Source organism: Colobus angolensis, unplaced genomic scaffold (genome assembly GCF_000951035.1).
Source record: "Colobus angolensis palliatus isolate OR3802 unplaced genomic scaffold, Cang.pa_1.0 Scaffold251, whole genome shotgun sequence".
NCBI lineage: Eukaryota > Metazoa > Chordata > Mammalia > Primates > Cercopithecidae > Colobus > Colobus angolensis.
The window spans coordinates 3,655,171-3,670,589 of NW_012115722.1; the positions used below are offsets into that span (position 1 = coordinate 3,655,171).

Below are 15,419 nucleotides of genomic sequence, written 5' to 3' on the forward strand. Positions count from 1 at the left end.
CCCTGCTGCCAGCGGGAAGGAAGTTTACTTCGGGCGCTGGGCTGAACTCCGAGCGTGGGGGAGCTCGCTGCATCCCCTTCGCCCCACGCGCACACTCCCCCTCGGCCCGCGCTAGAACGGGGTGCCTTTGGAGGTTCAGAGCTGCAAGAAGATGGGGACTGGTGTCGGGGCGCCCGCGCCTGACCCGCTGGGGTCGCGGCCGGGGTGGAGAGTGCCGCTGGCCGCCAGTTGTTCCGGAGACGGTGCAAACGGACGGGGAAAGTGTCGGGGTCTGGCTCGCAAAGTTTATCTCCGCATCTCTTCCCCCAACAATTACACCCTCTGCCCCCCAAAATCTTTACGGTCGGTATGCGCCCTCTGCGGATTGTGGTGCTCCCTACTTCCAGGGGAGTCGGGGAAGAAGTCGTAGGATAGTTTTTTAGGTTTGCGGGTGACCGGCCAGAGTGGAATCCCCCCTGAAACAGGGGCACTCTCTTTCTCCGATGGAGGCGACAACTGTGGGTCCCGAAGGGGCTGAACAAGTCCAGAACAAAGTTTGTGTGTGGGAGCTCTGGCAAAGAGTGGAAGATATCCGGGCAGGGAGTTGGGGTGCAGAGGGAGGACACCTGGAATTCCTCCTTGCTCCTAAAGGTGTTTCACTGTACCGGCCTCAAAGCTCCCAGGCCTAGCGCCCGAGGCGATGCAGCGGCGCCCGGACTCGGGTCCCCGGGTCGTCCCGGCGCGATGCTGGCCTCTCGGCTGCGGGAGGACGGACAAGGAGCAACCTCGGCGGGTTCTCAGCGGCTCAGGATGCCGCTCGGGATGCCCACGTCCTAGGCGGCATTTTGGGGTGTGGAGGAGGGAGCTGGGCCCCGACAGAGCTCCGAAGCGTGCCCCTGATCGGCACCTCAGCCCACTAAGCTGCGGCCGCCCGGGTCCCCAGGTCCCCGGCTTGTTTCCCAGAGGCCTGCCTCTCGGTAGAGCTGGAGCACAGTGAAGCGAAGGGACCCCCGCTCCCTTTACCCCCGCTGTCGAAAAAGGGGAGTCCTGAGTTGGGGTTCCTGTAAAAAAATGGGGGGCTTGAAATCAATTAAGAAAATGCTTTACAATAACCCTCCTCCCGTCCCCCAGTATTTGCTCAAGCTTGAATCCTTACCCATGGCCTCTGCGATTTCTCAGTCCGCTGAAAAGAGCCCCTGAACCCCGCTTTCCACCCCAAGCGAAAGCAGGCACGCGGGGTAGATCGAGGTGAGATGACCCAAGGCCACAACAGCTGCGCCGAGTATTTTTCCGGGTTTTCTCAGCTTAGTTTCTTCTGCTTCCCGCACCCACACCCATCTTTCCTAAAGTTTCTGGTGAGACCTTTTGCACCGGAAAACTGTTCAAGTTAACAGTTTGTACACAAAAAAAGCAAACTAGAGATAAGAGAGCATTTTCTATGTGTTTTGTAAATTTGTACTGGTTTTCTACATTTTCAAAAAAAAAAGAAGTCTCGGCCTTCTAGGAGAAATGATGCGTGCTAGATCTTTGTCTTTCGCCTTGTGTATCAGGAGTTTTTAATAGTTAAGTCTAATCATAAAGCAATAGTATAAAAGGAGTTCACTACCTGTTACCATTATTCTTTATTAGTACTAATTTTTTCAGTTTAGTTTATTTGAGCTTTGAGGTAAGTTAGTTAACTCCATCAAGTTTCCTTTCTTTCTCTTTTCTCTCCTTTTGATTTCTCTTCCTTCCTTTCTTTTCTCTTCCCAAAAGCTGGTACATTGTCCTAAAGAAGCACTAAACTGTTAGGGGCTCCCTAGGAAACACCCCCTCCCAGCCTTCTTTCCTCACCTCTCCCCACCCCCTCCTCTTTTTCTTCAGTAGTAATGGTTTTAGGTTATGACTGTTTTTACATGGTTGAACAATAAGTTTGGGAGAAGTTGCCTAGAGGGTAGATTTTGTAATAGGGTTTCAGGATTTAGTGTGTTGTAATAATATTAGTACACAAGTAATCCTCCCCCAACGCTGGACATACAGGAGGGCCTAACATACTCCAGTTCTTTTTATTTGGAAGTAGTTCTGAGATAAATGGCATTGAAAGTTCATGACTTAACTCAAGGTTACCTTTTAAAAGTCACCTTTTCTGCAGTGAGTTCAGCAATCTCGTTCTTCTCCCCACATATAACCCATACTTCCAGGGGTAGCTGGGCTTTCTGTTTGGTTTTGTTTTTTACGTAAAGAAACATTATTACATTTTTAGATGGCAAGCCCCTTTTCAAACATTCTGATTACTTTTTCTTATGTCTTGAGATGGTCTTTGAAATATGACAAAGGAAATATGAAACATACCAAATAAAATCCAGTTCATGCACTTCTCGTTTACCAGCACCTCTAATTGTATGACTTCTACCCAGAGTGAGACCTAGAAAAGTTTGTAGACCCAAGTTACAGGAGCCCTGAAGAAGCGGCTCCCAAAGCTGAAAGCAGCTAGGGCTGCTTGCTGTTGTGTGTCCTGCCTGTGTGTGTTTGAGTATGTGTGTGCTTACAAAGAAAACCCAGACCATGCTAAGAAGCCACACAGACAGCTTCATCTGAAGCAAGTGCAAACAAAAAACAAACACAAAAACCAAAACAAAAAAAAAAAAACCCGAGTATTTGGTCTATTTCAGGATGCTGGTATTTTATTTTACTTTGGTGTGCAACTGCTATGCCAGAAACACTCTAAACTTGGTAATTTTTCTGCTTCTTATAAAAACCAAGATTATGGCAAATATGACTTATCTCCTCGATGATATTCAACAAGTCTTGAATTACTTGCAGAAATATGACTGCTACTGGAAAGATTGTTTATCAAGTAAATAATTCCGAGGAAAGGGAATATTAGAATCCAGTGATTTTATTTGTGGGTTCTTTACTATAAATTGGGATTTCAGTTGTGTGTTGTGTGTGTGTGTGTTGGGGTTCTTCCTTTGGTGGCGTTTTTAAGATTCCTGTAATTTCTACATGGATGGCCCATTTAGACTCCATTCATTTATTTAAAAAGTATTTTGGTGCTCAGTTTTTTCAAGGAAAAGATAATATTGGAAGAATGAAACACCATGAATTGCAGCTAAAACACTAACAATCATATGAAGTATCATAAAAATTCCTCTTATTTATATTAATAATGAAATTCTATTATTTACCAAAGTAATTTGCTCATTTTGAGCAGCTTTATAGCAACACATTGATCTCTGGGCCCAAAAGGTTAGCGAGAACTATAATTAATTGCTTTTTTAAAAAATACCAACACCTGCAAGATAAGGCAGTTGGAAAGAATTCATGTTTAATCAGAGCTGTTTTAAGTTTGTCATGATGGAAGATTCTGAATGAGAAAATGCAAACTGGTTTTTTGTGATTTGCTTCAGGCCACACATACTTTGTAAAATGTTAAAAAAACAAACACACAAACGAGCAAAGTCTGGTTAGGCATGAGGGTACTATGTGTGAAAGTGAATATGTGATACTGAATGTTTTGTGGTTTATTTTACATCAAGTTTCCCCTAGAGTTCATTGGCACAAGTGCCAATGTATAGATTCTTCTTTGGGGGCTCTATTTCTTGTCTTTATACTTTTGGAGGTAGCAAGTTTTCTTTACCAACAGAAACTTTTAGAAGGTAGAACTCCACATTTTTGTGGTGGAGATCTTACTGGGACAGAAATAGGCAGACTGGTTAAGTTTTTGAAATTGTCAAAAGCCAAACTCTGTGTAGGAACCAGAACAAATTCCTTCTACAGCCTCAGCTAGGTTTTTCTGAGACACTTCTTGGTGCAGATAGCACCAGAATATTCCAAAAATATTCTTAGATTATTAAAACTGAAGTAGTTTGGCGAAAGAGGTGGAAAGTTAACCGAAGAACTAACACTCCTCCCCCCAAAAAAGAAAAAAGTTTGTGTGCCAGGCTTTAGAAAACCTAGATGTGTCAAGCTGTTTTAACCTTTGCTAGCCTCCTCCCATGCAAAGGTGACAAGGTCCAGATCATAATATGTCCTTCAGTATCTTCCCAGTGACCCCCAAATTGAATCCTGCTAGTCACTTAGCAGGAAGTTAGTAGTTTATTTTAGTTTCACCTTATCAGCTTGACTTCTTTTCCTAACCTTATTCCCCTGTCACCCTCAGATGCCAGACCCCCAAAGGGGAAGATTGACAGGTAGTTCCCATAGCTCAGTTTTACCCTCAAACAACAGGGATTTAGTTTCTTGTGCCTTTGCCAATGTTTATGTAGTCAAAGTTTAGATCTTGCCTTAAGGAGTCTCTTTTTTACGCGTCACTGCAATAGGAAAGCCACAAAGAAGTTTTTGAACAAACCCTTGCAACTGGAACCCCATCTAGTGTTCAGTTTGATTCATCCATGGGAAAGACATTTCCCCCTTTCATTTATTGTGTACATTAGGTGGGCTTGGATCACTATTTTAAAAGCAATGCCTCGTCCATGTTATTTTTTCAGAGATTTCACTTGTATTCTTCCACTAGAGAATACACTAATCCCGGTCAGAACAGTGAGTGAACTTGGAGGGTACCAGGAAATTTGTCATTTGGTGGCATATCACATCGAGGAAACTTTAGACATCACAGAAAATATGCACAGCATTGTCGTAGTGTTAAACATTTCTTGGGAATCTTAAGTTGGACATTTGGATTCAGACTTTTCCCAGGTCAGTGCAGAAAAAAAAAAAAGATAAAAGACCAGTCAATCAAATATGTTTGTGATAAGAAAAGGAACAGGCTGTTAAAATTAAGGACTCCAAAACCACTGTCATGAGCAATTCTTTTAAGAAATGTAAATGCAATTTTAACATAATGGGAAGTACAGTGAAGTGTCTTTCTGAAGAGCTCCAAAAAAGAAAACTAAATCTGGTAGAGTAAGGTGGTTTGTTTTTGTTTTGTGTTTTGTTTTTTTCCTTTCCTGGCTGGCTAAAACTTTCTGTGTGGGGCATAGTTTTATTTTTATTTTCTCAGTAGACAGATATGGTAGAACACTTGAATTTTCTGCTTCCGATTCTGCAGTTTGGTTCAGAGGATGAAAAACTGACAGATTTGAATTAGGCATCAAGTACCTAAATAGTACAACAGGAACTAAAGCATCTGGGATTTTAATATAAATTTGGTGGAGGTATAAGATCACTCTTCCCCTCCTCCTACCAAAAGGCCCAGAAAATTCCAAATATCTGTTTGTGTGTACATACTTAGAAAACCACTGCTTCTTAAATTTTGGTATCTGACTAGGGTTGCTTACAAAATTAATCTGCATGCAAAATCCATAGAAAAGGAACAGGAATGTTATTTTCACCATAGTACAAGGAACAAGACAACTGTATTTACTATAATGGGGTCACCAGTTCCAATCCTGTGTAACAGATTACTGAGAGAGATACAAGATAGCAGACAATCAGAAAAATGAATTAGAACTGTTCCTGTGTGTGTGTGTGTGTGTGTGTGTGTGTGAGAGGGAGAGAGAGAGAGAGAGAATGTGTGTGTGCGTGTGTATCTTACTACAACTTAAAATATTCCCTTTGGTAAAGAGTCCAACTAGTCCTCATAGTTTGTCTTTTTTTTTTTTTTTTAAATAAAAGACTGTTTCCTTGGAGTTTTGTTCCGAATGCAGATAGATTTAAAGTTAAGAATTATTGCAGTGTAGCGACACCTGCTTTTGAAATAAATCAAAATAGATACCAGTACTTTGGGGGCGTGGGGGTATATCAGGAAATTAATATCAGGAAATTAAATTAGTTCACTCTACAGTGAGATCAAATGTCAGCTTATTAAAAATGTTGTGAAAACCTAAGCTAAAATATGGGCAACTTTTTAACACAGTCTCTTAAAAGCAGGCAGGCATTTATTTTTAAACATCTATATTTTCCATCCAGTTAGCACAATCCTAAATATAAAAATGTTCAGGTTGAAAAACTTGAAAATTCTCAAGTGAGTCTTGAGGCAGCACAAATGCAGAATTCGAGTGCAGGGAAGTAATAATCAGCTAAATCCTATAAAGTAACCTGCCTTTTACTTTCTCTATTTATTATGAGAATATCAGATGTTTGCAAGTTATAAAGAATTAAAATCTCTTTTAATCGTGAGCACAGATGTGCTAAATATTTGAAGCAACTACATTGTAATGTGTACAATTGATGAAGTCAGTTTTCTGATTTCCCTTGCTAGTTATTTAGTTCTGAATCTGTCATTATTTGTCTAAGCCCAGCTGACCAAGCAAAACTGTGTTTTAAAGTGGCTTTATGTTTTGATAAATGTGAGCTGGTTGAAAAGTATTTTCCACTGAATGCAGAGCTTAATAGAACATGCTGACATAATAGTTTTAATGCATTTTGTTGAAAATGTGTGAACAAACAGAATAGCTTTTGTTCCTTCATAATTGGCTGTAAAAGTAGATGGAAACATAACCATTACATATGGAAATGTGCAAAGAGAAAGAAATAACATTTCTGTTGAATATGTTAGGAATTGCATTTCCTAGTTTAAAATAAGCATCTGAAATGGATGCATCATTTAAAATTGGTTGTCAAAATAAGAAGCTTTAAAGAGAATTTTTTGTCACATTATTTTTGTCCCAAGTTAAGCAACATAACTTTAGCAAATTTCATCTAATATTTTGTTTATATGATTTTAAGGCAGGGGGAGAAGCAGAAAGTGCTTAAAACAGCACCTTCCATGTGCATAGGAATCCAGTGCCAATTAGGATGATTAAACATTAAATTAAAACCAAATCATTATTGGTATTTTCTGCTACAACTAAGATTTGTTTGGTGGTGTTAATGCATTTTGCACTATACCCTTGTGGAGATTAAAAGATGGGTATTAGGAAAGCTGGCTTGTTAAGTATAACTTAGCTACTCAAATAACACTCCCAGTGAATAAAGTGTGCGTACATTTGGCATACTTCACCAGGGATTCTAATCAACTTCGGCATCACTCAAGGCAAATAGAGTTAAGGAATTTCCAGAAGTTAGTATTTAGGTATTAATTTTATTTTCTGGAATGCAAAACTAGTCAAGTTTTTAAAAATATTTACTACAAAAAGGCAAACAGCTGACACTTTCCAATGAACTTTAAGTTTACTGAAAAAAGCAGCATTTTGATTTTACATTTATTCATATCTGCAATTACTTTGTTTTATGCAAGTTTTCTGGGAGATTCAATTTGGAAGTCATGGAAACTACCTATTATCTGATTCAGTTCTGCAGAAAAGCATGCAGGGAGGTAATCCTTGAATTAAACAGTTTTTTTTTTTTTTTTCCACAGCCTTCTTAGATGACCACACACCATTTGTACAACAGAAGTTGGTGTTCCCCATGCTGGGCAAACAATGGGAAGCCATCCTGTCTTTGAATAGGATGTTAGCTTGGAGTTAGAGATTTTTCTGTTTAATTTACAAATGGATCTTAGTGAGAAGACATCTGAGCAACCAATGGAAACAAACACGAAATAAAGGGATTTTTATAATAAAAGGTTCAGGACAATCTGTTAAGCAATTGATAACAGTTAAGAGCAAACTGTTTTTAAAGGCATTCAGACAAGGAGAGCTGCAAAGCATTTCAAACTCTAAACCAAGAATTATTTCTTAGGAGATGGGAGCACTTCTCAACTGCACATCCTTCTTGAAGTTGATGTTTAATCAGAAATGTAAATCTTGTGCCAGTTTTTATAGACATAGAGAGCACTTTTGATGAAATATTTAGAGGCATAATGTTGCCATTCGGAGCATAGTGGCATATATTCTTTGATTAGTGGAATGGTAGCCGGAGTTACATCTTTAATTTTAAAAATAAACATGCCAGGGAGTGATATATAGGTGCCAGGCCAGCCTTGTAACGGATTATGATCATTGTGTTTCTCTTCATTGTGTATGTTGCCGTTCCTTTTGTGTTCAAGTGAGTTTTGAGGAGCGGTCTGGAGGATTTGTTACTGATGTGACTAAAGTGTGTTTGTCACGGATCAGACTTAGCGCAGGTTCGTGGTAGGGGCTTGAGGTGATTTTCAAGTTGTCAGTCTACAGCTTGATGATATGCATTTTTTTCCCCCTTGTCAACAACTGATTGGAACCTGAATGACTACAAATTAGTTTAGTGACAGAACAAACTGTCACAGATATCTTTGAGTCGGTTGAAAATGAATAAGGTTGACAGAAACTCAAGAGCCTAATAAGTCCTCAGAATGGTTTGTGGACCCTCTCCGGACGAGTAGACAATAAGGTGTATAAAAGATTGGAAATCAATATTTTGCTATGGAATTTCATCATGCACCAATGTTTCCCATTTGTAGTATTTTGTATTTTGATGAATTATCTGAAGGCCACGACTCTCTGAGATACTGGATGGATAGAATTCCTCCATACCCTTAAAAATTAATTATGGATGTTCTTAGGTAATATTGATTGGTTTTCAGGGGCTACAGTTTTGAGTTTTGCAGGTAAAAAACCATTGATTAGCCTTTTTATTGGTTTTTAAGTCATAGGTGACTGTGTGTCCTGGCCCCTTTACTAACCCTGCACCTTTTTGACATTTGTAGGAGACACAGAAAAAGGTCAACCGAGTCGCCCTACTAAGAGCAAGGATGCCCACGTCTGTGGCCGGTGCTGTGCCGAGTTCTTTGAATTATCAGATCTTCTGCTCCACAAGAAGAACTGTACTAAAAATCAATTAGTTTTAATCATAAATGAAAATCCAGCCTCCCCACCCGAAACCTTCTCCCCCAGCCCCCCTCCCGATAATCCTGATGAACAAATGAGTGACACAGTTAACAAAACAGATCAAGTGGACTGCAGCGACCTTTCAGAACACAACGGACTTGACAGGGAAGAGTCCATGGAGGTGGAGGCCCCGGTTGCTAACAAAAGCGGCAGCGGCACTTCCAGCGGCAGCCACAGCAGTACCGCCCCAAGCAGCAGCAGCAGCAGCAGCAGCGGCTCCTCCACAGGTACCTCAGCGATCACAACCTCTCTACCTCAACTCGGGGACCTGACAACACTGGGCAACTTCTCCGTGATCAACAGCAACGTCATCATCGAGAACCTCCAGAGCACCAAGGTGGCGGTGGCCCAGTTCTCCCAGGAAGCGAGGTGCGGCGGGGCCTCAGGGGGCAAGCTGGCCGTCCCAGCCCTCATGGAACAGCTCCTAGCTCTGCAGCAGCAGCAGATCCACCAGCTGCAATTGATCGAACAGATTCGTCACCAAATATTGCTGTTGGCTTCTCAGAACGCAGACTTGCCAACATCTTCTAGTCCTTCTCAAGGTACTTTACGAACATCTGCCAACCCCTTGTCCACGCTAAGTTCCCATTTATCTCAGCAGCTGGCAGCAGCAGCTGGATTGGCACAGAGCCTCGCCAGCCAATCTGCCAGCATTAGTGGTGTGAAACAGCTACCCCCAATCCAGCTACCTCAGAGCAGTTCTGGCAACACCATCATTCCATCCAACAGCGGCTCTTCTCCCAGTATGAACATATTGGCAGCGGCAGTTACCACCCCGTCCTCTGAAAAAGTGGCTTCAAGTGCTGGGGCCTCCCATGTCAGCAACCCAGCGGTCTCATCATCGTCCTCACCAGCTTTTGCAATAAGCAGTTTATTAAGTCCTGCGTCTAATCCACTTCTACCTCAGCCAGCCCCTGCTAACTCGGTTTTCCCCAGCCCTTTGCCCAACATCGGAACAACTGCAGAGGATTTAAACTCCTTGTCTGCCTTGGCCCAGCAAAGAAAAAGCAAGCCACCAAATGTCACTGCCTTTGAAGCGAAAAGTACTTCCGATGAGGCATTCTTCAAACACAAGTGCAGGTTCTGCGCGAAGGTCTTTGGGAGTGACAGTGCCTTGCAGATCCACTTGCGTTCCCATACCGGAGAGAGGCCGTTCAAGTGCAACATCTGCGGGAACAGGTTCTCCACCAAGGGGAATCTGAAAGTCCACTTTCAGCGCCACAAAGAGAAATACCCTCATATCCAGATGAACCCCTATCCTGTGCCTGAGCATTTGGACAATATCCCCACGAGTACTGGCATCCCATACGGCATGTCCATCCCTCCAGAGAAGCCAGTCACCAGCTGGCTAGACACCAAACCAGTCCTGCCTACTCTGACCACTTCAGTTGGCCTGCCGTTGCCCCCGACCCTCCCAAGCCTCATACCCTTCATCAAGACAGAAGAGCCAGCCCCAATCCCCATCAGCCATTCTGCCACCAGCCCCCCAGGCTCAGTCAAAAGTGACTCGGGGGGCCCTGAGCCGGCCACAAGAAACCTAGGTGGGCTCCCAGAGGAAGCCGAAGGGTCCACTCTGCCACCCTCTGGTGGCAAAAGCGAAGAGAGTGGCATGGTCACCAACTCAGTCCTAACGGCGAGCAGTAGCGCCCTGAGCTCCCCAGCGGCAGACTGCGGCCCTGTGGGCAGTGCCACCACTTTCACCAACCCTTTGTTGCCGCTCATGTCCGAGCAGTTCAAGGCCAAGTTTCCTTTTGGGGGACTCCTGGACTCAGCCCAGGCATCAGAGACGTCCAAGCTTCAGCAACTGGTGGAAAACATTGATAAGAAGGCCACTGACCCCAATGAGTGCATCATCTGCCACCGGGTTCTCAGCTGCCAGAGCGCCTTGAAAATGCACTACAGGACACACACTGGGGAGAGGCCCTTTAAGTGTAAGATCTGTGGCCGGGCTTTCACCACGAAAGGGAATCTTAAAACCCACTACAGTGTCCATCGTGCTATGCCCCCGCTCAGAGTCCAGCATTCCTGCCCCATCTGCCAGAAGAAGTTCACGAACGCTGTGGTCCTGCAGCAGCACATCCGAATGCATATGGGAGGCCAGATCCCCAACACCCCAGTCCCCGACAGCTACCCTGAGTCCATGGAGTCCGACACAGGTTCCTTCGATGAGAAAAATTTTGATGACCTAGACAACTTCTCCGATGAAAACATGGAAGACTGTCCTGAGGGCAGCATCCCCGATACACCTAAGTCTGCAGACGCCTCCCAAGACAGCTTATCCTCTTCGCCTTTGCCCCTTGAGATGTCAAGCATCGCTGCTTTGGAAAATCAGATGAAGATGATCAATGCTGGCCTGGCAGAGCAGCTGCAGGCCAGCCTGAAGTCAGTGGAGAATGGGTCGGTCGAGGGGGATGTCCTGACCAATGATTCATCCTCAGTGGGTGGTGACATGGAGAGCCAAAGTGCTGGCAGCCCAGCCATCTCAGAGTCTACCTCTTCCATGCAGGCTCTGTCTCCGTCCAACAGCACCCAGGAGTTCCACAAGTCACCCAGCGTTGAGGAGAAACCACAGAGAGCGGTCCCAAGTGAGTTTGCCAATGGTTTGTCTCCCACCCCAGTGAATGGTGGGGCTTTGGATTTGACATCTAGTCACGCAGAGAAAATCATCAAAGAAGATTCTTTGGGGATCCTCTTCCCTTTTAGAGACCGGGGTAAATTTAAAAACACTGCTTGTGACATTTGTGGCAAAACATTTGCTTGTCAGAGTGCCTTGGACATTCACTATAGAAGTCATACCAAAGAGAGACCATTTATTTGCACAGTTTGCAATCGTGGCTTTTCCACAAAGGGTAATTTGAAGCAGCACATGTTGACACATCAGATGCGAGATCTGCCATCCCAGCTCTTTGAGCCCAGTTCCAACCTTGGCCCCAATCAGAACTCGGCGGTGATTCCCGCCAACTCGTTGTCATCTCTCATCAAAACAGAGGTCAACGGCTTCGTGCATATTTCTCCTCAGGACAGTAAGGACACCCCCACCAGTCACGTCCCGTCTGGGCCTCTGTCTTCCTCTGCTACATCCCCAGTTCTGCTCCCTGCTCTGCCCAGGAGAACTCCCAAGCAGCACTACTGCAACACGTGTGGCAAAACCTTTTCCTCGTCGAGTGCCCTGCAGATTCATGAGAGAACTCACACTGGAGAGAAACCCTTTGCTTGCACTATTTGTGGAAGAGCTTTCACGACTAAAGGCAATCTTAAGGTATCTTGCTCTATCTGCACCATACCCACTCCATCAACCCTGTCCCACTGCCATTGATTATCTATAGTGCATGCCCCCAGAGTCGTCAGCCCAGATATTCAGGGAGAGAGCTCTTGCAAGGGAACCTGCTGCACATGGTTGATGGGGGAGAAACGAGGGTGCCTGGGAGGGTCAGGATCGTGGCAGGGACAAGGGCAAGCTGCAGCTCACTGAATGTCAGTGCACATTGAATAATTTGGTACCTAAGCGAAGGAGCGGCCTCTATGTTGTCTTGCTAAGTGCACCAAATGAATTGCTTTACCTACCAAGGAAGACAGCCTGGCGTTGCCATGGGATATTGATTAAAGACCTCCATGTGGCCTGTGTGCTACCCGTATCACTTAATAATTAGGGCTCTTGGCGTTTGCATCTATTTTTCATAACTATGCAGTCCAGCATGGTTTGTTTGTCTAAAAACAATAACGTCACTGCTCTGCTAATGGGCATTATGATAATTGATTATACAGCATTTCCTACCGATATGTGTTGGAAATAAAGCAAATATGCTTAAGTTTTAGAGCAACAGTTGAGTGCTCTTAGTATGTACATTTTTCTGTTGACAGAGTATTTCTCTGGAGATTGCTCCCAGTACTGTGAGATGAATAATTACTTTCTGGCTTTTCTCTCCATACGCAGGCCCTCCAATGGGCAGTCAGGGAGGGATACCTTCTTCCTATCTGAAAAGGACATTTATAGGGTAAAGGGTGTCAGATACAATACTTACCATTGCAATGAGAGTGGACATAACAATTCTAACCCTGAAAGGAGCTATCCGCCACTGCCTGGCTTGCTTGAGGCCATTATAAGCTAAATATGGGTAATAAAAAAAGAGTAAGTAAGGTGTCCTTTCCCAGGAAGAGGGGAGACAGCCCAGGGCTGCAGAGAGTGAGCACGTTATTACTAGACAGGAGGAATGCATGGTTCCTGTCGCCTTCACTGTCTGTCACATGATGAGAATAGGCATTTAGGCCACTTGCTTTGTGGACATTTGGGATATGAGTTGAGACAGATTCAGCCATTAAGCTTCTCTCCCCCTCCTCTTTTTCTCCCCCCACCCCCCACCGTCTGCCTGCCCTCCCTATATCTCAGGTACACATGGGCACTCACATGTGGAATAGCACCCCTGCACGACGGGGTCGGCGGCTCTCTGTGGATGGCCCTATGACATTTCTAGGAGGCAATCCCGTCAAGTTCCCAGAAATGTTCCAGAAGGATTTGGCGGCAAGATCAGGAAGTGGGGATCCTTCCAGCTTCTGGAATCAGTATGCAGCAGCGCTCTCCAACGGGCTGGCGATGAAGGCCAACGAGATCTCCGTCATTCAGAATGGTGGCATCCCTCCAATTCCTGGAAGCCTCGGCAGTGGGAACAGCTCACCTATTAGTGGGCTGACGGGAAACCTGGAGAGGCTCCAGAACTCAGAGCCCAATGCTCCCCTGGCCGGCCTGGAGAAAATGGCAAGCAGTGAGAACGGAACCAACTTCCGCTTCACCCGCTTCGTGGAGGACAGCAAGGAGATCGTCACGAGTTAAAGCAGCTCGGGCTGGAGACATAGCATTCATTCCTGTTCAGAACGCGACCTATGGTGGCCTCCTACTCCTTGCCCTCCCCCCATCCCGCCCCTTCCTTCATGTTCCCCAGATCTATGAACTACAACATTATGAAGACATTCTTTTGTACCTTGTTCAACTTTAGAGTTCTAAGAAAGCTTATTTATTAGTGATATAACCTTGCTTTGCAAACAGAATGCAAGCGTTAACTTTGGTCTTCTGTATTTTGGACTAAATACTAATTGACTAGAGTGCTGTAAACTTGCTGTAACATTTATGGCAATTGCAAGTTGCCCTGCTAGGCAGTTGTAATCTGGCATTAACTTATTTTCTATATCCAGTTTAATATGAATCTGGTGTTGATGCAATGCCTCAGTGATGCATTAGATCTCTAATAAAGTCTGTATATACATGTACACTTTGATCCTGCTGGAAAATTTTATCAGCAAATACATTGTCTAATCTTTCAAAACAGATTTAAGGAAAAGACTTAAAGTACAGACTGAACAGTGTGGGTCTTTGAAAGGTTTGGTTTTTTGATTTTTATTCTAAAATTCAACCTTTTTTTTTTTGGTAGATTTAACCATTTCCATTTTGAACTGCTATTTGTATCGTGCTTTTTACTTGAGTCGTCTTCAATGTTAATAAGTTTCTGTACAGTAATAAGCACGCAGAATTCTTTAGAGAAAAAGAAAACAAGTGTTGTTTTGGTAGTTGAAACTGAGACGTAACATTTTGCCTTGTAGGTATATTCACGATAGAAAATGTGTGCTGGAATTTCACAATGCTGCTAAGTATAGCATCTTGAACAACCTTCAGTGGAGAAAATGTAGATGCTCTTGTATATACAATAAGAAATATCACTTTCATTCAAATGTACATATGTTCCTTACAAGAGCAAATGCTTCTTGATCAAGAAAGCAGGTATAGTGTTTGTTTATTTTGTATTAGGTATGGAAGAAAAAAATTGGACTGTTACATGCACTTTCTTGGAAAGTTGAAAGGAAAGGGGGGGTCCAATTTCTTTAACATTTAATACTTACTAACAACAGAGATACTGTAATTTTACTCAAGTAATCAAATACATTTTTTTTTGCAACAGATAAAACAGAATACTGTGTCTGTGTTTTTAGAGTGCATTTCTATTTAGCCAGGCCCCTAAATGCATTTTAACATTTCCCCAGGCAGCAGTCAATTGTGTATGTGAGTGTGTATCCCTCTTTAAATGAGGAATTGTAAAAGGCATAACAGAAATGGCTTTGCATGGGCCTGCGTTTTCTTTTATTTTGAAATTTGGAGGCCCTAGATATTTTCCCAGTATCCATGACTTATTTAGGAATGGATTTTATAGACTCCACTACCCACCCCACTCCCAAGAAAAACGAAACAACGAAATGACATAAAAAGATGTTGTTGGAGGTTTTATCCCAACAGGTAAGTTTCTTTTAAGCAAAATATTTATGCCGATTTAGATTTCACTTTTACTATTCTGGTTTTATTTCACTTAAAGCAGTCACATTTTTTCAGGCAGCTGAGAGCCACATTGCTGGGGAGTTCCTGATGCTGCTGGGTTATATAATCTGACTCAAACTAGGCCTCAACCCAGAGAGGTCAACATGTTCTTTATTTGATTGGTCTTTTAGGCATTTAAACGCACATGCATATTTGAAAGAAAAAGTCTATTAGAAAGGTTACGTAGAGTCAGCTTGAATATTTCATCATGCAAATTCAAATGGATTCTTCCCCTCTCCCGGTTGTTCTGGGGTGGAGGCGGGGAACAGGCTTTCTTCCTCCTGAGCACTATTTTGAGGTGAGCAAACGACTGAAGGGAAAGCTGTGTCAGAGGGGTCGCCGAATTTTTTTTTTTT

General features: G+C 43.5%; 1 protein-coding gene across 3 annotated transcripts in view; it reads left to right on the top strand.

The window, feature by feature from the left end:
- SALL1 (spalt-like transcription factor 1) overlaps positions 1-14,671 on the top strand; it is a 15,911-nt gene extending 1,240 nt beyond the window's left edge. For 2 of the 3 annotated variants that reach the window (XM_011946609.1, XM_011946608.1), the window contains 2 exons: positions 8,525-11,964; positions 13,093-14,671. In XM_011946609.1, the coding sequence (XP_011801999.1) occupies positions 8,525-11,964; positions 13,093-13,533 (3,881 nt within the window). In that variant the 3' untranslated portion in view covers positions 13,534-14,671. Of the gene's footprint in view, positions 1-131; positions 343-8,524; positions 11,965-13,092 lie in introns of those variants that run through there. The other variant, XM_011946610.1, reaches the window with a different exon arrangement.
- Positions 14,672-15,419: the final 748 nt, after the last annotated feature.